This window comes from Psittacula echo (assembly GCF_963264785.1).
Source record: "Psittacula echo genome assembly, chromosome: 1".
Lineage (NCBI taxonomy): Eukaryota > Metazoa > Chordata > Aves > Psittaciformes > Psittacidae > Psittacula > Psittacula echo.
In genome coordinates, this window is record NC_137735.1 from 94,167,783 (window position 1) to 94,194,514 (window position 26,732).

The 26,732-nt window shown below is 36.5% G+C and overlaps 1 protein-coding gene across 5 annotated transcripts in view; it reads right to left on the reverse strand.

Moving 5' to 3' along the window:
- Nucleotides 1-26,732, reverse strand: part of KDM7A (lysine demethylase 7A) — a 66,936-nt gene that overhangs the window by 21,595 nt on the left and 18,609 nt on the right. For 3 of the 5 annotated variants that reach the window (XM_080638731.1, XM_080638730.1, XM_080638729.1), the window contains exons 2-10: nt 19,345-19,430; nt 15,205-15,322; nt 14,144-14,304; nt 12,164-12,305; nt 11,712-11,898; nt 10,897-11,059; nt 7,398-7,485; nt 6,473-6,579; nt 3,309-3,400 (exon numbers count right to left, since the gene is read on the reverse strand). In XM_080638731.1, coding sequence (XP_080494857.1) covers nt 3,309-3,400; nt 6,473-6,579; nt 7,398-7,485; nt 10,897-11,059; nt 11,712-11,898; nt 12,164-12,305; nt 14,144-14,304; nt 15,205-15,322; nt 19,345-19,430 — 1,144 coding nt within the window. Of the gene's footprint in view, nt 1-3,308; nt 3,401-6,472; nt 6,580-7,397; nt 7,486-10,896; nt 11,060-11,711; nt 11,899-12,163; nt 12,306-14,143; nt 14,305-15,204; nt 15,346-19,344; nt 19,431-26,732 lie in introns of all 5 variants that reach the window. The other 2 variants (XM_080638732.1, XM_080638733.1) reach the window with 2 other exon arrangements.

Here is a 26,732-nt window from a genome sequence, read left to right on the forward strand (position 1 = left end):
TGCTAGAAGCAATTTGATACTGTACGTGCATTTCATTGAAACTGGCTTCCTCTCAGTCATTAAAAGGAACACTCTCTCCCCCATCCCCAAAAAAGCCAGCACGGAAATATAACCATGGTACAACGATTCATTTCAGTGCCATTAATTTTACAGGAAAGATTAAATCAGCTGCTATTATTTACCGCTGTTCATTCTTCGAAGACACCACCTCTACACATTCATGCTTGAGAACACAGCACCTCTGTCGCTAAACTGTGTAACTTTCCCAGCAAGCTACTGGTTATTTTAGGACCATTCAGTACTTTCTACTTAAGAACTTCACACTCCCAAAAGCCTTCCTGTCTATGAAGGCTTCAAGAGAAAGTGACTGATGCAATCCTCCAAAACACCAACTTCAAAGTTTCCCTGGTTTAAAAATACTGAAGCCTTCCTAATGCTAAAACCAGAGTTTTTATCAGAAGCACAGTATTTTGCCAGTATGATTTACAGTAACACTTTGAACAAAACAAGTTGCACTGGCAAGCCCACTTGTTTGCTACTATAAAAGGTGTCTATTTCCATCAAACCTTTCTCAAGTTGTGGCAGAGTAATTATAAATAAATAAATAAATCCATCCAAGCAACTTAAATATCTGAACAAATCTGATATGATATATAACCTAACAGCCTGACAGAAAGAAAGGATGGGCAGGAAGCCAGGGATACCTACAAAGTCTATGTCTGAAAATATCGTTATTAAATAACTTGGGTTTAGGTTGTCTTTGCATATTGGTTCTTGGAAAAGAAACAAGAAGGCTTTGGGACGGAATTCTCTTGTACTACAGAGAACAGTAGCAACAAATGGCCTAAGTATGTCAGATATAAACTTCAAGTGAAAAAAAAAACCAAAAAACCAACGGACAAAGCTACAAGAGCTTCAAGAAATTGTTCTGTGAATGTTGGAAACATATAAAGGTAAAAAAAAAAAAAAAAACAAACAAAAAAAAAACCCACACACACACAAAAAAAAAAAAACCCCACAACTTCTCTTCAATCAAGAGATACAGACTTTTAAAAGTCCTGGTAGGCAAATGAAGCCACCCAGATTCAGAGACTATATCAGTACTCAAAAACACACACAAAAATAAAGATAAAATAAAAATAATCAAACCCACAGCCCTCTCTCCTTACAAAAAAGGATAATATTTCACAACAGCTATTAATATCTTTTTTAAAAACACACAAGAGTTGCCCAAAATAATATTACTCGTACATGAATCAAACATCTGAAAAATTGCATCTGACTCCTCTTGCTTATGCAAGCTGGAGGGAAGCCAGAGCTAAAATTCAAGAGCTCAGATGACTGAACAGGTCATCATCCTTACTGTGTACACCAAGACGCAGACCAATGACCTCCACCAGAGTAGTCAGAGGATACACATAGTGGTAAAAGCCTTCTACAAACTGAATTCAAATGAAGTCATGAAAGTTAGAATAATTTTAGAAGCACTCCACCTCTATTATCAGCATCTTGTAATTTTTTGGCAGTTTTTAAGTGAAGATACCACTGCCCCGCTGAAGATGAGTTTGAAATTCTCCAGCAAAAAGTTCATCCATTAAAATAATTCACGTATGTCTTGAAAAGACATACCCAATGATACAAATGTGAAACCTCATGAGTAGGCTTCTCTTTCGAGGAGTATTCATTTGTCATTTCTTTTTCAGAATGTGAAATCTCCAGCATGAGCAGATCATGCAGCAATGTACAAAGCTTCTGTCTGCAGCTGCACACAACTATAATCCTATCAGGCACATGGCCTACTGCAAAGAAAACATTAGCTCATTTATGAAGCAGCAGCTAGAAAACATGAATGCCAAGTACAAAACATGATAGCTGGCGGACAGCAGGCAACGCTACAATACAGTGCAGCTCCCTCACAGCTGAAGTGTCTGGTCAGCCAGTGGCTTGGGAATACTCACATTAATAAGCATTTAGAATGCAGCATGTGCACTTACTTTTTTTCCACATATAAGTAGGAAATACATCACATTCTAGATGAAGCATTACTCAAACTACTCAATGAGCTACTAGACAGTACACAAATGCTACAATATTATGCTAACAGCAATCGAGAAGAGACAAATTGCGATCCAATTCCAAATGAAAATAAGGATTTATAAGGCTATGTTTGACCTCAGTTATGAGCAGTCTGATTACTCAGCTTGCTTATTATCCATGCCATGGATGCAGAGACAGCTTGGATTCACACATAGTTCAACAGCTTAGGCAAAACATCCTGTTTAGCTTACTAGCTAGCTTTGATCCAGAATGGCATGGAGAGAGACACTGGAGAACCAACTCGGAAGTGTTACAGAGGGCCAGCAAAGGTTCTCCTGGAATCATTAACGCAACACAGGCTAAACCCTAGTGGATTACACATGGAGCAGCCACCTCTGCACTTGCACCTCATGTCCAGTTCCACAAAGTTCATTATGTTGAATGCAGCATTGTGCAAATATCATACCTGTTGTTTAAAGAGTTCTCTTACAAGGAGAACTTGTGGGCAGAAAGACCAAACAGATCTTCAAGAGCAACTTCAATTCAGCGTAGCCAGGAACAAACTAGAACTCATAAGCTCAGTCAGGACAAAACTGCCTGTCGGTGTACAGCACTTCTCAGAAGCACTGGCTCCAAGAGGGCTTATTAGCTCAGGCACATGAAAAACACATGGGGCTAGGCCAGATCCAGTGCTGTGTCAAAACAAATAAGCTTTTCTGGAGAGCAGAGCACCAGCAAAGCCACCAGAGAGAACATACCAATGATTTTATTAGGGTCAGCCAATGTTCACCAGCGACAGTATTCAACTGAAGTCAAACTCATCTGAATGTAAACTGACTCTTCAGCGAAAGAGGTGTACCTGAAGTGTGCTCTCCAAAGCACTGACATGAATGGAAAATGCTAAATATCAGGGCATTCATTGCCTCTGACTAGAATGAATCAACTACATAAACCGATTTGTTAAAGAAAAAGCCACACACTGTATCAGCTTATCATCTAGCATTCTTCTCCCATCCCGAGGTGAAGCAACCTTCTATCAGCTACAACACAAAAGCTTATTAATTGGCCTAAAAAAAGACTTTGTTAGCATCACAGAATATAAAGTTATCATGATGATTCTTCCCCAGAGCAGCAGTACATGCTCTCCAGAGTCCTCCATTACTCATTAACAGATAAAAACAATCCTCAACTTTGAAAGGGCACAGACCTTCGCTTACTTGCAAATCAGAAGAGAGCTCACCAAATTAACAAACAAAATCACTTATACTTACTTCTTTCTTCATCCATAATTTTAAAGCAGTAAGTAAAGCCTTCACTCCTTGCACTAAATAGCTTGGAGGCTGGAAACCATCTTCCCTCAGTTCTAAAAAGGATACAGATAACTATTTAGAAACACATTAACAGCTAAAACAATAGAATGATACCTACCCTTCAGCCAATGAAGTTCCCATTATACAACAGCACAAAAAAAAAGGAAATATTATGCAAGAAAAGCATCACATCCTGTATTTGTGTGCATATTGTAGCAACAGCAACAAAAGACACCCAACCCTAAAGTCATTCTACATAAAAAAAAAAATCTTTTTTAATTTTTTCATTAAAATTAAGGATAGTGTACAACATACTAAAGGTCAACTAAAACAAAACAGATCTGAAATACAGAACAAGAGAAAACATATTTGAAGAAATCACTTCTATTTCATTCAGAAATATTTTAGTCAAAGGGGACCAGAAGGATGTGGGATGTATCTCGAAATTAGAATTCCTATTGCTCATTCCCATACGTAGAGCAAATGGTTCACACTAGCACACTTCCACTCCCCATTTTTTGTCACCCTTCCAACTATCACAGTTCTCCCTCACACAGTTTACATCATTTTTCCTTCCAAAATCAAAGCCGGAGGGCTATGGTGGGGTGGAAACCACCCTGCTACAGAAGCTGCTCTTAAGAAAGCTGTTGCTCCCAAGTGATTACAATTCCTTCTCAATTTTCTCTTTTCCTTCAGGGGGGAAAGAGAAGAGAAAAGACCAATTCTCCATAGACAGTCAAAAGGAGATTAGCAACCTCTCTCCATGTTCCTAGCAAGTATTTCCACTTGTCACCAGCAAGTAGACTAACATTAGAACTACTGGGCTCATTTTATTCCCTTAGAAGAATACACTAATAAAACACTATTCTGATGGGTATTGTATTTGTCCACTGGCAGAAAAAAGGAAGTTCTGTTACTAAACGGCTGTTCTTCCCTCAGAGATGCCTCCTACTGGAGGAAGAGTGTCAGGCACTGAGCTGCAGTAGAAGTCTTCCTGCCCACTAGCTTACTCAGTTGATAGTTTTGAAGATACGATGCAGCATCACAGGCTGGACTTTTTTAGCTGCCATAGAAGAGACTGCATGACTTCAGAGTAAAGAAAATTACCAAGTATCAGACGGACGAAGTTACCTATTCTGAAGCCCCAAGAACTATAAAGAAAAATAGTTTAGGCAAAAGCTACCACGCTTAAAATATAAAACACTTTTTGCCAATGAAAGACAAAATCACAGTGTTTATGACCCTGTTATAATTTTATAAAAAGAATCAAAAAGATACATTGTACTGACCTTGCTTACTGACCTGAATTTCACATAAAGTACTGCTAACAACCACGCGCTCAACATTTTACAAGTTGGTCACCACCACTACCTTTCACAACCAAACGCGTATCATCCCTTTTTAATAAAACTATGGATTCTGACCAGCAAACACCTAATTCACAGGAGTCTTGATGCCAAACCCAACATAATCTTCACTCTAGCCATGGAAACCTCTATTATTGTTCTTTATGGTAGTTTTATAGATCACAGCATTGTTCTGCAACAAAATACCTTCTAATCCATAGATTAAAAATAACATGAGAATAAATTTCATTCCTAAGACACAAGTCACAAAAGGCTCACAGTCTACGTACTCAAGAAGTCATGGGATAAAAAGAGGAGATGGAAGAAGTAGGGATGGATACAGGACATGACTCATAACTAGCTGGATGATACAGAAACATCTATCCCACTGCTTTTCCAGCAGGAATACAGCTCCCATGTCTTCTGACAAGTTTGCAGATTTTAAATATATAGGAATGTGACCAACCAAAGCAAGAAAATATTCCTTTTTTTTATTCTTTTTAAGTAAGATTTTTCAGCAAGTTTGTTCTATTTGGTAAGATTTCTAAGTTGCTTTAGGCTCATCCAGAAACTTCAAATGCTTATTTAGGAAACAAGCATTGTTCAATGCCTTCATCTGCTGAAAGGAGAATAAATAATTTTCAGTAACTGTGACTATTATCGTATTTAAAAAAAAGATTACATGAGATTCTGCTCCCTTTCAAAGCAGAAGCTGAATTTAGCAGGCTCCTCACTGAACTAATTTATCTCCTTTGAATTATATAATTAGGAATATGATGTTTATTAAGATTAAATAGAGCAGGCAGAGGGCAAGACATTTGATGAAAAGAAGGTGAAATCAGACAGACACTCTCTCAAGCTGAATCATACACAGGTACAGATACAGGAGTTACAGGACTAGAAGAGGAAGTTTGGAAAGAACCAGCAACTGTCAAGAACAAGAGGTTGTTGAGATGTCTATTGATAAACACTCATATCAATGATTTAACACAGCTCATAAGAACTGATGCACCTTTCCTACAAAAGCCCTCACAGATACTCTTCACTACAAAGGACAAGACAACAAGTAGTTTGACTGAAAAGGTCAAAGAAATTGTAGAAGTGCAAGAAAACCTCTTCATTCAGCTGCAAAGCCACCAAGAAGAAACCCACAAATATAAATTAGTGGGATCATTTAGAGAGTTCTCTGCTGAAAGAATGAGGCTATCAAAGGGGACTCAAAAATCTTAAATTATTACAGAAGCAGCCTGAGTGAAAAACTGATGTCATTGGAGTTTATCTTCTTTAACGAGGTCATTTCAAATAATGGCAAATTAATCCTGTTTGGCTGGTAGCATAACTGCACTGCGCTGGGATCTCAGATACTCAGTCTTGATAACCTAGAATATTTTCACTGACCAGATACATCATCAGGATCGGACAGCAAACACTAATAAAATAGTTCAAAGGTTCCAGCAGCGTGCTGCAAAGTGTTAGTTACAAGCATCACCAAGCACACTAAGACTTCTGCACAGCGCAAGTTAGCCTAGAAACCTTTGATCACCGAAGTAGTTTTCAGAAAGATCATTAGCTAGAACCAAGAACTGTTGGATCTAAAATAAGTGACTTTAAAAAAAAAAATCAAGTCTGGTTTTCCAGCCTAAGAAGTTTCAAAGTTTCCTCTGTTCACATGGCAGCAGTATGATCTTCACCGTTATCGGCAAAGAGAAAAAAAAAATAAAAATCAAAATCAAAGCAGATACATGTCTATCTTTTGAAATAAAACAAAGATTACCTTACCTTTCAATGTTTCCAGTAAGTTTTTGGCCACAAACCAACAGATGGCTTCAAAGAAAGGAAATTTGAAAAGATCAGGGGTTTTCAGCCTCTTCTCCATTTCATAACACCTGAATAAGTAGAAATAGGACAAAACATGAACATTTTCTAGTTATCAAATTCATTATCCAACTATATAATCATTCAAACTGACACAATGTCTAAAATAAAATAACCATGGCTGTGATAAATGAAAGAAGTCAAGTACCATATCACAGAATCCCAAGGGTTGGAAGGGACCTCAAAAGATCATCCAGTCCAACCCCCCTGCAAGAGCAGGGTAACCTAGAGTACATTACACAGGAACTTGTAGTTAAATCTCAACAAGACCACAGACAAGATTGAACTCTGGTCTCATCCAGGCTCTGACCTTATCAAGTTTGACTGCGGCACTTCTAAGAATAAATTTGGACTTCACAAAGCTAGGATACAAACCCAATGTGTGATCTTTTAACAGATGGAATTTTATCAGGATTCCACTGTAATAAATAAAAACAATATGTTTAGAAGATAGCTCCATATCCTGGACAAAATCTAAATGTACAGCTGCCCCCAGAGCAATGCTGACTTGAGTAGGCTCATTTCAACTTCAATGTCAGACACGTGGCCTTGCTCAGTTTTGTTTTACTCACATTAATTTCCAGAGTAGAGTTTTTTTCTTTATTCTTTTATTTGCTTACATTCTTTCATACCCTTCATTCTGATTTTGAAACAAACTTTGCAAAAGTTAAAAAAGAGAATGTGCTTGATACATTCTAACTGAAAATGTCACTATTGTCTGCTTGAGAGCCTGTACCAATCTTATCCTGGTTAAAAGCATGAAGAAAAATATCTATTAAAAGAGTACCTTACTTACTGAGAAAAAGGCATAGGAAGAGCTGAGACTAACCTGAGCTGCATGCCAATGTTGAGGTTGTGCAAAAAGTTTCCTCCAAAAGCCATACAATCCTGAGACGTGAGCACAGCATGAATCCAGCCTGTAATGAGAGATTCTGAAACTTAATGCATACATATAAATTATTTTAAGACTGTCTTTAAATACATATATAAGTAAAAAACACTGTACCTGGGAACAAAAAAAAAAAAAAAGGGGCAAAACTTCTATTAAAATTTACTTATAGCACAGAATACAATTTATATTCCAAGTTTCAGAACTCTAGTAGAACTGTGGTTTTCTGAAAGTGTTAAGACATTTTTCACTGGAATGCAAGGTTGCCAGTGATTTTTTTTTTAAAGTAAAAATTCTCCCCCAGTTTTCCCTCCAATCAACAAAAATAAGCAAGTCAGAAGAGTTAAGTTATACTGAACAAAAGATACACTCACAAAACTATAAAATTATATTTCTTTAAATATTTACACATTGTTTACAGTAACTGAGCCGTTTGCTCGACATCAAGTAATCTAGCAATACTGAGTTTCTCATATAGGAATTCAGATGTGGTTCCATAAATTATTCTAAATACAGTCATCCTAATTCCAGTGATACTATGATCAGTTTAAAACCCAGTCTAGGCACTCAGACTATATAAATTTGTCATGTAGTTGAAATACTGCCCCTATGAACTCTACAGTTGAACATGGCAAAGTGTGGCAAACATTATGCTACCAATCTAGCTGATTACTACTGGATTATTTCAAGTACACAAAAGAACATATATTAGCTTCCTGGTTAAAAATAGTTATTTTAAAAATTTATACTGTGCAGCTTTAATGTAAATAAACTAGAGTTTCTTCTTTCAAGATTTTTTCTGATTTCGCATGCATACATACATATGATCTTTTTTACAAAAGATAAATTGGTCATACAGTTGCAGATTACTTAATGGTTTGACTGAGTGTAGCCGAGATGTACAAACACAGGAAGCTCCTCAACTTGTGTCAATATCAGCACAAATCACAAGCAACTATATATTGCAAGCTACCATTACATCCATGCCCCAATTCAGTTATGAACAACTAGCTGCAATTGTTGTGGCACCATATGTAAAAAGACCTGAAACCTAGCAACTATGCTGATTAAGCAACATGTTTACTATGAAGCCTGGGAAGGAAATGAGTTACAGAATGGCACATGAGAGAATGTAGAATACAATGATGGGTGCAACCTGAGGGTTTGGATTTTTTTAATTACTATTATACATTGTTTGGTTTTACTTCTGTTCTTTGAGAAATGCAGTGTAGTGAAGACTGCCTTGTATTACCAGCTGCATTTTGCATTTGCTAATATGGTTTCAGTTTTTCACTCTTATCATCATCATCACAGTAGATTAATACCTCTGACTCTCCAAGGGAATATATGTGTTTCAATCCTTTAAGCACACATCTCCCCAGACACTGATAAAACTGATAACAAAGCCTCATCACTGTTACATTAACACCAATGATTTTTATGGCATGCCTGTATCAACCAAATGATTCAATTTTTCTTCATTCCTACTTGCTATTTTATGCTGTAGTTTGATCAAGTTCCATGTAACAATGCAAGAAAATTCGGTGTAGACTACACAGAGTATCCTGAGTAGTATTTAAATAACTCTCAAGAGCCTCACAGTAGGTGCTATGCATCTACATGCAAGACTGATTTTAAATCATAAGACCACTCCAAACATATTTCAGTGATTATAAAATAATTATGACACCCACTAGCATCAGTGCAAGCAGGAACAGTAAAAGTGATTTTTCAGTAGAGATCAGGGTGTATTTTTTAAAGCCTTTAATCAGTCTTACAGAATTTCCCATTTTTAAACACCTAATCTTGAAACCTACTAGAAGTCTTTGGTTCTTATACTGTACTCCATCATATGAATATGTATGTGTGTATACACATACACACATGTCTACACACATTTACATTTAAAAGTACCATTTTATGTGTATACACACACAAATTCAAGTATACATTAGAAACTATCATTTTGTGATACTTTCCTTTTTGGCAACATTATAGTGACAGCTCAGATTCAGCTGATTACTTGGGAAGCAGTAACTATTTTCAAAGATCTACACACCACAGTGAAGTTCTTCATTCTGTAATTTTGCATTCTTTGTTCACAGACGTACAACTTTACACTTAGATGAATGGAAAATCGATGTCATCTCTTGCCAAAAACATATGGTTTTAAAAAAGGTCTGGTGTTCAGGAACGTGAAGTGCATATATAGCTTCTCACCATGTAGTATTTATTCTGCAGAAGCCATAAGCTAGAACAGTAAACACTAAACCTCACAGGTAGAGAGCTATGAGAAAAACGTCTGTCTACAAAGTCCACAACAGAATAAGGTATTGAACATGATCTTCAAGGCTTATTACAGAAGTAGAAACATGCATCATTTTCCTTCTCCATATATTTAAAGCTTCTTCTCCTCAAAAAGGATGGTAGTACCCAGTACAAATCTTTAATAATAATTAAAAGGTATTTATATGGACAGACTGGATACATGAAAATATAAAAAGTTAGCTGGCACTCAGTTTGTTAGCAAAATCTGGTTTGATTTACTCGACTTCTAAGTTCATGGTATTTGGGAGTTTGGGTGGGGTAGAAGTGATGTGTTTTGTTTGGAGGATTGTTCTGTGGGGGTTTTGTAAATAAAAAAGTTATATTGTTTTGGTATTTCTTTTTTCTTAAAAATGTCCTGTAATTTATTAGATACTATTAGGTGATGGCTATAAGAACCGGTAAATAAAATCCAAGAAGACCATACCTCTGCCTCATTTTTAAAGAAAGCTGCTGAAATGAATTTATGAACACTACAGTTTCAAAACCTGTATTTACAAATACCCTTTTATTTTCACTAGAAGGAATTAACACATGAAATCCAATTATATATTTTTTCAGTTTTATTTAGGGATACTTCCATTTTGATTCAGAGTCTTCACAGGCTCCAACCACAGTTTAGATTTCCTGCTGACAGAAAAGAAAACCCCACCCAAAAAAACCCACCCATCTTTTATTTTTAATTCTCTAGCCTACAGCAGTTTATGTGATGTTTTAGTAATAATTTCACCTAGTAGCTCTTACAGTATTCAAAAGCTGTAAAAATAAAATTGTAATAAAAATTAGGATAAGATTTCAGTCTGGACACCCATCAAATGGTGAACAATGTGTGTCCTATGAATTGGAACTGTTTTCATGATATCCAACTTCAGCTTTCATTTGTTGTCTTATAATTGGGTAATAAGCATTTTTTCTTTCCCTGACAACTGTTACTACTGTCAGGCAATCTAAAAAGCTAATACTTGCTTTGAAAATCTGAATTCCTGAATTTTTTATTATTCTCTTATCCAAAATTTTAGGAGAAACCAATTGTTAACAATGCAATCATTTCAGGATACCCTCAATTCCTGGTGATTAAACATGCAAAGTCCTAGAAATAAGGGTAACATCTTACCTGTTGGAACAAATAAAGTGTGTCCTTGCTTCACAACACATTTGTAACATTTGTCAACCTTGTCCCCAAAATATACTTCACTCTGGGTGACAGATGAACTCCAAGACTCATAGAGAGCCAAATTTTCATCAGTGGGCTTAATCAAATAGAATATCTTCTCACCCTATTAACAGAAATGTCAAATAAATAAATGCATGTCCTCCTGAAGGCATAACTACAACCTCTATGTATTTCCTAATTAAGTAACAGATTGATCTAAATGATAGGTAAGACATATTTCCATCACAGAACATCAGGGTTTTCAAGCCTTGGTGTTTCAGAACTGTAACCCACCAAAAGCCAAGTCAATAAAACACTACCCCCAGTTGGTATCTTATGATGTAAAACCTGCAAACAAAACAACCAAAGCTTTTCATTGGCACATGAAAGATTCCAGCTTTTATAAACAATTTCTGGATCTGTGCACACATGCCAAATGACAAAATGTGAGATGAAACCACTTTGTCTCTTCTATGATGGTGGGGTGAAAGTTTGTAAGAAGAATGAACAGTTGAATATGGCAACAGTTTTTATCCAATTAATTTCTTTGTACCAAAGCTCCACTATTCACCTACCAGTCTACTAAAATGATCAGTCAACAGTCTAGAAGTCACCAGCAGCATAAAAATGCAACACCAACAATTAGTAATCCACTTTAAAGCTCCTCCCCTGGCTTTTTAAGCACAAGATTTCATACAGGAGATAATGCCATGGCAGAAGGCTTCACACTTAAAGAATATTGTTTCACATAGTAATAAAGCAAGAAGCTTTCATACCCAGAGAACATGGTACCAAACTGATGTTCCTCCAAAATCGATATGAAAATCAGTATAGCTGTCCTGGACACCCATCAGGCAATACTTCTGAACAAAGGGCTTAGGGAAGACAGAATCATCTGGCCAATAATTTTCCACCCATGAAAGCTTTCTGGCAATATCGGGTACCTCCACTAATTCAGACATCCTTTTAAAGAGAACAAAACAAAACAAAAAAGAACCATCAATATAACCAAGAATAATCATACCTCTTTTAAAATGGCAGCTTTAAATTTGTTTCCTACAAAATTATTACTTATTAAGTGTTTCATTCTCACATTACATCATAATGGGTATCTACATAAAATATGCAGCCTCCTATCTTTCCCACTACAGACATTATATTACTACACATACTGCTCAGCTTAGTGAAAACCATTTCCTGTGTTCAAGGAATTGAAGTTGATACTCACTTTGTGTCCGAGAATTCCAGGCTGATCACATTCAATACTTTTGGCCGGTCAGGATTTGTGAAATACTTAATATAATTATGGAGCTTCATTTTACTGTCTGCTTGTCTTGCTACATCTATTACATCTATCACTTTGTCACCACCTGTGAAAAATAGGATGACTTTCTTAAACCTATCACCGATAAACACAGCCAATTAAGGTGTTTAAGAGAAATTCAACTTTTTTTCCAGCCTTTTTCAAAACATTTCTGCACAAAACCTCCACTACCAGTATTCTCTTAGAACAGGCAGATCAGTATAAACCAACTTCTTATCAGGCCTAACTTTAATTGCTATAATCAGCTAAGGACAGAACGAAAAACACTCTAAAAGTAAGTCCTCTTTCCAGCGGCTAGAAGAAAGAGCAGTATAGAATGACTGCAGCTGCTTTAAAAACTTGGGTTTGTGGCTGCATTGGAAAGACGAGTGTAGAGAAAGTTACCAAGGCAGAGCTATTCCTCACTCTTCCTATTAATCATCACCACAGCACTTGAATATTTAGCACAAGGACTATTGAGAATTATTTACAAAAATAAATCCTTCTGTTCACAGTTTGTAATTCTTAGCAAACTGAACTAAACTTGCGCCATGATTAATGTCATTAATGTTGAAAACTATGCAGGTACTCCTTTGCAAACATTCTACAACCCGCCCCCACCATCCTTATAACTGATGCATAACTTTTAAGCACACAGTAATTTCACTAAGTAATTGCCGTGACTGTGCTTCATTTCTGAAGACAAGAACTGGTTTAAGTGCTATGTATTTTGAAGTGATACATCTGTAGAGCTACACAAGCAAGAAGCCACTTTACTCAAGAGAAAGCCAACAACATCATTACAGCAATTGTTTACGTCCATTTAGCTGTACAACAGTCAAATTTTACAATTACTTTTGGAATGCTGGAATGTATCTAGATGTACATTATTAATATAATAACTTCAAAATTGCAAGGTGATACTAACTCACTGAATTCCAGTTGGAATAACATTTATTCAGTTTTCTTATTTTTTATTTCAGTGATAGAAAGGTAAACCTGTGGCATTCCAACATTCTTCCCTAAACTGGAGAACCTGGCAGGTCAAAATATCCATAATGAGAATGAAACTACCAAGTTTCTCTGAATCTGAAGAGGCAGTATTCCAAAGTGCCAAAACTACAGTAACATTTTAAAGCAGAACACATTACTTTTTATAAGCATCATAAACATAACAACTTTCCATATACTACATACTTTCTATATTCTGGTGTCACTGTAAAATGTTGATAGACATGAAAACATACTTTCAACTCACAAATTTAGATTATCACAAGAACACAGACAAGGCCATATACAAACTTCTCAACTGTACTATATGTTACAGGAAATCACTGTCACCCTGCAGTTGGCTCAGTCTCTATTTCTCTGTACTGCACACTTACATGAGGTTGAAACAATCAGACTGTCAAGAGAGCTGATAAGGAAGAAATAGTCCTTGGGAAGCTCTAGCTCTCCTGCTAAGCGAAGCCAAGGCAGGAAATTTTCCAGGAAGGTAGATTTAATTCAGAAATGTACTGAGCCCAAAACATCAAAGTTTTGCAATATCCTAACCAATGATTGAACTTTATTGATTATCACAAGAGTGGTTCATTCAATTCCCACAAAGAGAACAATCTTAAAAGTCACTATACTTCACAACATGAAGCAGAGGAGAAAACCATGTTTAGCTTGCATGAAAATTAACATGGTTAACAGCTGAAAAGACTGTACTCTCACATCTACCACACAAGAAAAAAGAAAACAAAGAAACAAAAAAAGCAAAATTAACTCACATGTCTTTAGTCTCTGATAGTCTTCAATTTAGATATATATTTGGTGCCCTTAAAATAAGCTCTTATAATCATGCAAATATTTATTTTAAATTTACAGAATCATCTGTATGTATTCCACAGTAGCTCTTACCTACATAGTGTTCCACATCTAAAACAGAGAAAGTTGGTGGAGGAAGTCTGAGCCCCAGACCATCTAATTTAGGAACCATAATGGGAACATCAAACCCATGTTTCTCCAAGTATCTTTGTGTCAGCTGGCTTCCATGCATTTTCAAAATTACTTCATCAGCACTGGTGGAAAGAAATAATGGAACACTAGCAAAAAAGCATCCTCCAAGTACTAATGAAAGAAAAAGAATTTATATCATAATTTGGGGGAGAACAAATGGGAAAGGCTACATTTGAATCCAAGAGAAGTGGTCCTGTTATATTAACCATATAACTGAAAGACAAAGAAAACTATGTAGACCAGCAAGGAAATGTTTACTGTCACACAAAGCCCAGGAACTCATGGTCTTTCTATAAGACCGAGAACAGCAGTTTAAGAGGACGCAGTAGTTTAAGAGGGCAGGGAAAAGGAATTCTCAGATAAAGCATTAAAGTATATTTCAGTAACAACAACCACCACCACCTCTTTTAAAGAGCTATAAGTCATTGTGTTTCAGTAAGATAGCCAACCACAACTCAGGATGAACATACATCCATGTTTCTCCACCTTCCTTCAAAGCAAGTGAGAACAGATAGACTACCAGGTCACATAAACGTTCTATGTTATTTGGAACAAAAGTTGGAAGAATAGACAGAAAATATTCTGACAGTTCAGGCACAAAAAAGAAAAGGAACCAATCATGCTATGACGCTCACCACTCCCCAATTAAAAAAATAAATAAATAAATAAATCAAAACCCCCAAACCTCCAATCCTCTCAAACCACCATACAGCAGTACCAACAGACAACATATCCCCGTGCAAAACAGGAAGCTACCGTATGAAAAGGCAAACGTATCCACCTGAAAGAGTGACTGGGGGGGGTGGGGGGGGGAGGGTATAAATTCTAAAGGAGGAGGAAGTCATTCATCCTCAACCTTCCTTTTCTGAAGCAGACAAAATGTCAGCTGTCTCCTCTAAGACATGCTCAGCAACAACACATCTCTCTTTTTTTCACTGAAATATGTAAGCAAGCTCTGGTACCTTGGGAAAGAGCGAGCCTGCAGCTGTTTAACGAAGGTCCGCGTTCCAGCCTGCACCGGCTTGGAACCATCATCCAACTCTGTGTAGTCATGTCTGTGCCAGTTCCTCCTCTTCTTCACTACAAATTTCAGAAGGATTAAACTTTTAATTAGTTAAATCATATGGCTCAGCTTAGCAGTCATCTCATCAGTGAGCCAGACATGCCTCAATCACATTACTATGATTTTAACAAACCTCATGGTTTATGCAGGGGACACTCTAGCTATCTGCAACACATTAAGTCTTCAGGACACCTGACAGTAATCCTTTATACTTATATATATAGATTTCCTTCATACTTACATATATATATATATATATACTTCTATGTCAGAACCTCAGTGCATATTATACACAATTTAAGACTCCAGTGTAGCACAAGTAAACAGCAGCAGTCTGAAAGCTGTCCAAATCTAAAAGGTCAGCAAGAAAACTAGGAAATTAAAGTTCTATTTCTAAACTTCAGACTTTTTTGTCTCTTCAAGATTCACAGACTTCATTTTATGTATTACCACAGAATTAACAGCACCTAACCCCATTGACCTATCTTGCCATATGAGCATACCCATGTCCACGGTCTAATAGTGTTACTACTACTCAGTACCATATACTGTTTGAAACCAAACCACCTTCCCCATACTTGTGTCTCCATAACAGTTTTGGGAGTAAAGGGTTTTAGGCAGGTGTGATCTCCCCTATGCACAGCACAATATAACACAAGCATTGCAACCCAAAGTAATCAACATCTAAGTGGTCTGAAGCTTTAATGCAGTGTTACAGCATATTAATAAAGAAAAATCAATTAATGTTCTATTATCATTTTGGGAGTCTAAACTGATAGTTCAATAGCAACTAAACCACATTTTTAACAGTTCCTTATACTTAAAGGGCTGAGGAAAACCAAAAAGAAAAAAAATAAACAAAAAAGACCCCTAGACATTCTCATGAAAGTTGTGTTGATTTCCCCATGAGAAATGACAGATATGAAAAGAAGAAAACTAATACTGCACATAGAATCATAGAACACTGCCAGGGATGAGGCAGCCACAGCTTCTCTGGACAACCTGTTCCAGTGCCTCAACACCCTCATAGTGAAGAACTTCTAATAGCTAATCTAAATTTACCTTCTTTCAGTTTAAAAACCATTCCCCCTTGTCCTGTCACTACAGGCCTTGGTACGAAGTTCTAGGTTGCGTTTCAGTTTTTCCTAAAAAAGCCAAACAGTGCTCCACAGCTTTAGATAGCTGCTACTGGAAGGCTGTCCCAAGAACATTTACTGAGACCGGATCTATGACTTAACCACTAATATTAAACAAAAATTCAACAGGAGAAGGAAAAGCTACTGTTTCTTGTCAACACAAATGGCGTTTTACAGGCATATACAGTTTGCAGTGTAAACACACACCCAGCTAAAGAAACTGTATTAACAGGAATTGTAACTTTACGGAAGTGCTTATTCTTAAGTTTACCAAAGTCATGCTGCACCCAAAATCTAAAAGACTACCAGCAATACTGAAAACACAGCTAACAGTAACAGGAAGCTAAGGACTTGAGGGAGAAAAGGTAGTTTCTAAAAACAAAAATAAAATGCTGCTTCTCCAGAAAAAAAAATTAAAAAACCACCACCAAAAAACCCCAGTTGATTATATAGGAATAACTGACATCTTATAGACATTAAACAGAAGAGGTAATTGTTCCTATTGATAAGCTGTTTCCTACAGACGTGACAAAATGCACCCTTTAGAAGACACTTAAGAGAATAAATTGACATTCATAGTTATTTGCTAACCTGCAAACCAGTGCTGAAGAGCCTGCTTAATGAGCCAACTACTCAAATACAGTAAAACATCATAAATAATGAAGCCAGGTTTATTAAGTTTTCAAAGCTATTTTCTCACTCATAAATAATGATACAAGAAATTAGTGGCTAATGCTAGTTTGCAACAAAGTAATTTCTCATAAATTCACTGCCATTGTAACAGCTCATTAAAACTGTAAGATGATACAGCTGCTTATGAGATTTTATAGCACAGATCCAACTTACAAAATCTACCTTTTTAACACTTAAAAATCATACATTAAAGTTACTCTTTTACTTAGTACTTAGCAATGCACTTGCATACAGTAAAACCACAGAATACCACTTCTATGGCCTGGTACATCATCTCATATTGTCAGCTCAGACCAAACGCTGGTCCAACAGTCGTAACGTCCTGACAATCACAGTCTAGTTAACATTTACTGCACCTTGCACTTCCTTAAAGCTCTGGATTCTAGAGTCTCGTGACAGACCTGACACCAAAATAGAATATGAAGACTCTAAATCAAATAAGCTAAGAAAATTCCACAGTGTATTACTGTTTTTTGAAATTGCTCTTATTATTATAATTTAGGACTAATTGCTTAGCATTTTATACACATAGCTGCTTACTAAAGGTCTTGTAAAATTGTTGCTCTTACAAATCAAGATGAGGAATTCTTTTTGTTTGAAATACAAGAAAAAATTGATTGGTTAATTTGACCTTTACACTTAACTACGCAGTAGCTTTCTTTTCATTATTGGAACTTTTACATCATTAATTTTGTAGAATATTAAAAGTAACCATACACTTAATAGTATGAAGTATGTGTTTCTTGTATATTTTTAGTAATCTTTTTTGCACTATGTTGTTTGGTTAGATGGGATTATATAGTACAGCATCTACTGAAATCATAGCTATACTTGACCTCCTCAATCAAACAGATTAATTTTTTCTCTTTCAAAACTCCTTTAAAAAAGAGATTTTAGAAGCTGTAAATAAAAATGTTTGGGTTTGGTTTCTTTTTTACTTACTTACATAATTTCACATGATTTGAGCATTGTAGAGTGTTGCTGCAACAGCTGAAGTCATAACACATTATCAGTCTCTCCAAACACTAAAGCAAATACAGCCCAAACCACAAACTCTCATAATTTGATTCTGACAGCTTAGCTAAGAACAGTTAATAAAATTCCAGGTGAAGACATATTTCAATGTATCACCTTATGCTTAGGTTGTAAGTGACATGTCTGAACCACTGACTAAATCTAGATATCTACTTACCTAAGGCAATATGAAGTAATAAGGATAATTTTTACCACAGATTCTTGTCTTTTTAAAAAGACTTCCAACATGAAAATCACTTTTATCTCACTGTCAAATTGCTGCAGGTGAGACACAGCTTACATTAGAGCTAGTAGCCTCTGCACTGTAAGAAAGATTATTCACAGGCATCACAGTGAAAAATAATAGTTCTCCCAAATGAACAGAAAAAACAGGTTTACATTTACTAGTTTATTAGTTTGCAAGTCTGATACGATCCCCCTTCTACTCCTCCTAGTCCCTCTATACCATAGGGAACAAGAGGCAGAAAGGTGGGGAAAGAAAGGGTTGTTACTTGTTATTCTGATTTACAGGAGAGACATGAAGATTTTTAACTGAAAATTACACTGGAATACTAAACACTACAAGCACATAAAACAATTAACTTACCTTTTAGCTTCTAACCTGAAAGTACCTAATAATCCTGAAGTCACATACTGTGTAAGATATGTATCACGCAACATACATCAATTCCATCAATAAGTGATGCTTTATCACTTTGTTCAAACTCCACAAGACTACCGCTGAGGGTACAATGGTTTTAAACTGATTTCTAAATGGTAAATTCAGCTTTGAAAAGATACTAGATCTTAAGTCATTGCTGACTATAAATCATTACGTGGTCTTCAAGGGAAACCAAAACAACACTTTTTTTAAACAATGATACCCTACTTTTCATTCTTTTTCTCTCTGCCAATTGCACATTGTTTTCTTCTAGCTCTGTAAACTTTGCTTTCTGTAATCTATAGCAGTGGTTTGTATTTTATTCTCTCTGCACCTCCAGATCAAGGAACCTTTCAGGATGGTTTATCTGTTTTGTGGGGGTCTTTTTATCAGCTCAGAGTTAGTCATGTAGAACAAGTAACTTCTAAATAATCAAACCCATCTTGATTGTTCTGTTGAACAGTCTTTTTTCAATTGTACATGGATAGAGAACAGACTGAAAGAGTAAAATAAAATCTGAGTAACCCATACTTACTTAGAGAAGGCCCATGGAGAATTGCACAGTTGGGACAATGGTATAGATCAATGTCAACAGCATGGTGCTCCTCTACCCCAACACAGCTGGAATAATATTTTTTAAATGTTAATGAGTATACATGCAAGAGGTTTTTTATATATATATATATATATATATATCTTGAAAAACATTAAAGTTCTTATCAGAATACATTTAGTCTATAAAATCATAATGATACCAAATTATCTCAACTACTGAGTTGCCACATAAATTTTGAGTAATAATTTGTTTAGTGCTGAATAGAGAATGCCATAAAAAAAAAAAAAAAAGAATCAAGAATCAGATTTTCTTAAAAATGGACACAATATATACCATTACCCTCAACCCACCAAAAAGCTTTGATCTTAATTACAGGGAACAGTTTATGCAAAATCATTTGGGCAATTTTCCTTATAAAAGGTATGATTTCAAAAAAAATCTGAAGTCTGTGCTGTCAATTTATAGAAATGATCATGGATTTTTTCTCGTTTTTGCCTCTTCCCCCCCACCCCAAATCAATGACTCCTAACCCCAAATCAGTGAAGAATATTTTCATATTCTTCCCGAATTCTTCACACTACTGGTACTAGCTATGTAAGCTACAAAAGTGACCACACAAATCACTCTGTAGAAGTGTTTTTGTTTTAAACAGCAACGAATACTTCAAAGAGCACTTGAGAGATGTAGTGTTTTCCCAGTGCACATTTTTTCCCCAGATAAAACAATCAAAGTGGGATTGAAATTGAAAATCTTTGTAACAGTCATGACAAAGCATCTACACAGCTACACTATCTAAGCAATATAAATTTAAAGTCAAAATGAAGTCCATTTTCTTAGAAGTTAAAACATTAGAGGTTAATTGGATAATGTGTGCTTTTGCACAAAGTTCTCAAGGGAAAAAAAAAAAATAATCCCTACTTGGCTGGTAGGATCTGAATTCTGGCAGACTTCTTTCTCTCAAAAGTTCATTAACACTTAAGAAATTGCTGACTTTATAATACAGAAGCAAGAATACAACACTCAATATTTACACCAAAATTAGGTATTTTTATTCAATGCATTCCAGGAACTTGAAAACTTGAACAGTACTCCATTCACGGAACCCGATTCATATCAAAAGTGGAATGACTGCGTAAACACTGAAGCTTTGAAATGATCCAGCTACATGAAGTCTTTTCCCTAGCAGTCTAGTGCCAAAACTGCTGACACGCTCCAGTTAAGCACCAGGACATACTGCCAAAACAATACACTAAACAGTCTAGCATTCAAAGAGCACCAAGGAGCAATTCAAATCTGAAACTGAAGAGCGTCTCCCACGTAACTATCAATGAGAAGTTCACCATTCTGAATTCCCTGTCAACAGCTGGTTCTTCTACTTTGCCATTCACTACACAGCACATTAAATTTCAAAATTATACAGCTTCTTTATATACATGCTATTTTAAAATCTAAATGCAAAACTCAGCTGCCACAGTTCATCACAATTCTTGCAATATTTAGTATCTGTTAAGACCACAACTACAGGAATTGTTATTTCATGAAAATTCATTTGACACATAAACAAAGAGAAAGGCAGAAACAGTCTTCAAAAATGCATGTCCCATTTCCTTCTGCTTGTGTTCCCTCTCTTTTTATAGAATGGATGAGTAACTCAATCCTATGCATTGTAAGAAAAGCATTTTAAAATGTACACTCTAGAAGCCCCACATGAGAAGGCTCAGTTTACACATCCTTCAGAACCCCAATATTTTAGCTGCATTTCTGATTTTTGAACAGCTTAAGATATTTATGTTGGACTGTATCTTGATCAAGGTTGTGTAATTATTTAATGAAACAGTGTGCTGTGGGAAAATTTCACTTACTCTTTCCTTCTTCTTGGTGTTTACCTATCCGATACATTCATCATCACCTCTATCCGATTATCTTGCTGACTAACATTAAGAACTTTGCATCAAAGTCCAGAAAAAAATTCTTTGACAACTGTTGGTCACATTCTGTTTAAGAATGTTATTTTTATTGTCTCTTATAGAATGGTACAGAATCTGCTGACAATAAAGCAGAAATTCTATCAAGTACTAAACACTTTCTCTGACTTGATTAATTCCATAACCTTTCATGAACGCACCTGGGGCTCTGTGGACAGATACAGCAGGTGACACTGGAATGTTATTAGAACAGCTGGAATAGCCATTCAATAGAGAAAGCAAACATTTTCAGTCTACTAATTATGGTCTAAACTCAGAATTAACTGGGAAGGCAAACCACTAACTGGGAGGTACTGGAAGTGAATCTAGCAGCAGACAACTGACTGCATCGAGCAAATGTATCAGCAGCATCTGCAAGAACAAGCATTACCAAGGATGTCACAGAACACATCAATCACGTTCAGCACATTACAAGTCACTTCTCAAGTCCCTTTCTCCAACATACACAGATGAATCTGACATTAATCATTCTGGCTACTAGCAAGCAATCAATTACTGTGGTAAGTGCAACTTCAGACCTCAAGCATCAAAGCAAGGTCACCAAGAGGGAGCAGAGAGCCTGGAAAGCATTAACACACTCAAACACAGTATCACTCCCAATCCACTGCTGTTTTCCTGAATGAAATATCATTATTAACCTTCACCTCACTATCCATTTGGGTTGAGATGTCTTTATTATATATTACCTAGTTTCCGAATAGCTCATCCCCTGCAGGGAGGCTGTAAACTAATTGTCAGGAATGGTGAAAAGTTTACAGTATTACCAAAAAAAAAAAACCAAAAAAAAAACACTGAAGGAGCCTGTGCAAAAATACATCTGTTTATGAAGATGGAAGGCCTGAACAGGCCCAGTTTTACTTGAAATGCTCCTAGAAGCAGTAGCAAGGTAGAAAAAAATAGTTAAAAATAAGAGTCAGACTTTCATAACTTCCCCAAGGTATTCAGTATCAAGGCAAGGTCAGCAATAGGTACTAGAAGAATCAAGGAAGTGCTCCAGTTTTTCAACATAGAAGAACATGCCCGTCCCTGGCAAGTGAAGAAAGCCCTTGCTACTCAAAGTTCAAGGAACCAATTCTCCAGACTTAAGTCTCACTAGAAGGTGAATGGTTTTGATTTAGTCTCAACTTGCCATTTGCTTAGTGTTTTTGTAGCTATGTAAAAGGAACAAGTGCAAATAAAAAACAATCAGAAAAGGACTAACATATCTGATAGATACCAATGCACCTCTACTTTTCTGGAAACGGGAAATAAGGTTTCTTTTGAGGGGTCTGGGAGAGGGTATCCTGCAGAGGCTGTTCTCTACTGCAGTAGTACTACTAATGTACAACTTAAGAGATGAATCCACATAATTCAGTATGACAGACTCAACAGCTTTTTCACAATTACGCTGGAATGCCTGTACAAGAAGCAGAAGTCCAAAACATTTACCGGAAGCATTATCCTGAAGACTGCACAGTTCTACATAGTAAACCGCCCAAGGCACCTGACCCCTCTCCTACAACAGCATGACGCTGTGAACAAGTACTGGATTCATGCCAGTCACCACACAGGCTGCTGCACCTTCCAAATTTAATGCCTGCTTGCTCTTGATCCTCCCTACTTCTCATGTTACCAAGCACCACACCACAACATTTTAGAGACTGCGTAACTGCTTCTGTTGGTCTGACTGCAGGAATCCTGGTTTAAGAAAAAAATCCAAAGCACTCTTGATTCAAGGCTCTATTTTCTGTGTCCTTAAAAGGACACAACTACTTAGAAAGCTATTTTATCTTATTAAAACAAGTAGTCTAAGTACCATTATATAACATTCCAAGTATAAGAATGATTACACACAATTGCACTACAGAAGTCAAGATATGAGTAAAGTTTAGATGCTCATTTTACCAATTGTGACAGTTGAAAAGACTAACAGGCCAGATAATCAACTGCCAGCAAGATACTTCTGCTAGGAAATTTTTGAGAATTCCTGTACAGAAAGCATACTGAAAACATAAATCTTGAAAACAGAGAGAGGTAAGTGATTCTCAATGATCTAATAGAAAGACTGCCGAAAATAAATGGATCATCCTCAACATGGAAAAATGAGTTCATTTGTCAGGAAGCTAGGTTGTACACAGGACACCAACTGTTTTGTATTCCATCTTCTGCTCCTTTCCCCCCATATTCTCCATTAAGAAACATTATGGGTAGTCTTTTCCTTTCTTTATGATCCTATTTCTGAACAAGAACACGGCACATCCTCTTCTTCAAGTCCACCCTTGCATCAGCACCCACAACCTTTCTTGCTATGCTTCAGAGAGCACTGCAGGCTTTACCCGTAAAAGGAGAAAAAAGCACGTCTTAACATCCTGTAGGGAAGAAAAAAAGAAATCAACAAAAAGCCTGGAACAGTGGAAAAATACTGGGAGCATTTAGCTAGAGCATGTTACTAGGAACGCAGAGCTATAGACAATTACTAGTGGTATAGAGATGTTTCCTATTATCTGACAGAGCAGATCCTCAAAAGGCTTTTTCAATTACCAATTATTCACAGAACAGCTGAGAAGATATATAGGTGGTGAGTCCCTACTGCATGTTAACAGGGATAAGGGAAGGAATAAGTCAATTCTAGAGGCAACAAAGATCCATTAGTAACAGAACAGCCTCAGTTGTCCAAAACCTGAAGTGGCTACAACAGGACCAGTTTCATATAATATTAAGCTGAGTGTAGCCGTTGGTGGTGAAAAAAGGTGCCACTCTCCTCCCTCCAACTGCCTTACCATGGACATCTACTGCTTCTCTCACCAGATCTAAACCAGCAGGGAGTCACATGCCAAATCAGTTCTACAAGCTGATCCAATGCAGAAAGTTAGCCACTACTCAACTCACTTACTCAGATAGTCTTTAGAAACCCTGACAATAGGATTCCTATAAATGAAAAATAAATACAATGATACATGTTACAGCTATATGCTGTTATTTACCAAGCAGATGTCATGTCTTGAAAACAACATTGTTATTTGAAAATATTCTATTATTTCATCTCTACACTATTTTGCCTTTCTAACAATGACTACTGAACCATGGGAAAGAGATGTCTGTTCAGCAATCTTATGCTGGCAATATACCATACAAAAAAAGAGACTGACACTTGCCTTTTTAGTGTCAGCCTTATTACTGAAGTTCACATCATCACGGGTGACAGATGCTTCCATTGATAAACTGAGCAAGTAACTCCTTAACTGGCAGGCAAACTTATCACAGCAAACTTTTCAGTTTACCTTTAACAAGGTCTACAGTTGCTACTTTCAGTTCTAATCTGTTTGAGGGTACCAAACCCCAAAATACTACTGCATTTATTGGAAAAATAAATAAATAAATTAGCAAGCTTGCAAGTTATACAAAGAACTCTCTGGAGCACCTTCCGTATGGAGACAGGCTGAGAAAGTTGGGGCTGTTCAGCCTGGAGAACAGAAGGCTGCGTGGAGACCTCATAGCAGCCTTCCAGTATCTGAAGGGGGCCTACAAGGATACTGGGGATGGACTATTCATCAGGGACTGTAGTGACAGGACAAGGGGTAACGGGTTCAAACTTAAACAGGGGAAGTTTAGATTGGATCTAAGGAAGAAATTCTTTACTGAGAGGGTGGTGAGGCACTGGAATGGGTTGCCCAGGGAGGTTGTGAATGCTTCATCCTTGGCGGTGTTCAAGGCCAGGTTGGATGAGGCCTTGGGTGACATGGTTTAGTGTGGGGTGTCCCTGCCCATGGCAGAGGGGTTGGAACTAGATGATCTTAAGGTCCTTTCCAACCCTAACTATTCTATGATTCTATGATCTCAAAAATGCCAGGCAAAGCACGGGGTGGGAAGTTCGTCTGGCAAATTTTAAGGAATTCTGGTTAGTCATTTAATTCAAGCCTGTTGTTTCCAAGTGGGAAAAGGATGACAAGTAGGCAACATTTACAGGTGAAAACAATTAAGTACTAAAGATGTCACTGCCACAACCACATAGCCACATCTGCCACTCATTCAGGGACAATATTAAAGTACTTAATTAAGAATGGAAAGACAAAGTCACAGTGTGACAATACTGTTGAACAGACTACATACCACCCCATAGCATTAAACCAGCTGAAAAAAAAAAACAAAAAAAAAAAAAAAAAAACAAAAAAAAAAACACAAAAAAAAAAAAAAAAACAAAAAAAAAAAAAAAAAAAAAAAAAAAAAAAAAAAAAAAAACACCTGCATTTGAGATTTGAGGGAGAGTCTAAAACTTAAAATAAATCTAGTGAGCTTTAAAATCCTGACCCTCTAGTGCCAGCTTGATAATTTTTTCCTCTCCTCTCTTCAAAATGCATGCAGTTACACCAAAATAATAAAACTGATCAAAAACCACATAGTTGTTTCCATTGGGAAAGTGCATGGAGCTGTCAGCTATCTTGTAAGTCTTACTGTGGTAAGCATGGTAACAATTCTGGAACAACAATGCTAGTAATTTTAAGTTTACAATGATTTACTTTGGCAATTAAATAATTTTAAGGAAGTGACAAAATTCTATACACCCGATATAGATCCATACTGCCTTAAGATAAATTACCCAACATGAAAATATTAGAGCTTTTGGTTTTGTCATATTCACTTTCCAAAACAAAATACCAACTGGTATAAACACACCTCCAGTAGCATGCATAAATACACTTTTTAAAACCAATTTAAAAAATAGAAAATCAGATTAATGGTTATCTGCCCTCTCAGAGCTACAGAATTTCCTCAGGGAAAAAAAAAAAAAAAAAAAAAAAAAAACCAACTAAAACTAATTTGCGTAGAACATACGCGTGCTGGCCCGAAAGCATACATGTTTTTAATACATATTTACTCACACACAGAAAAAGGGCATAAAAATTACATGCAAGACCAACTTTCAAAATACCTCAAAATACCCTAACATTCAATATTGCATCATCCTACAACACACATTAGAACCCCCAGCATAGCAATGCACACACATAAAACTCTGACCTTCGATCGCTTAGAGGCATCTGTTCTGACACTTCCAAAGTCCTAAGAGATCTTAGTCTACTTTAGATTAGCCATCACACTGCACACTAAAAATGTAAATGTGCATTACATAGGTTTAGACTTCCCTAATGTAGTTGAACCCTATTGCTTCTAAATCATGTAATATTTATTTGAAATGATGTATTGCAGTAAAACAAACATGCAGATACGTATAAGATCTATTTTGATTTCCAATGGCTCAGGCTTCCTGGACCTCCAGTAGCTCTACCAGCACTGTTCTTAAAGAAGACACTTTCAATGGCAATACTCATGCACATTCTTCTATTGAGAATGAAAAATCAGCATACATAATTCCTCTCAAGTAACAGTACTTTTCATTCTCTC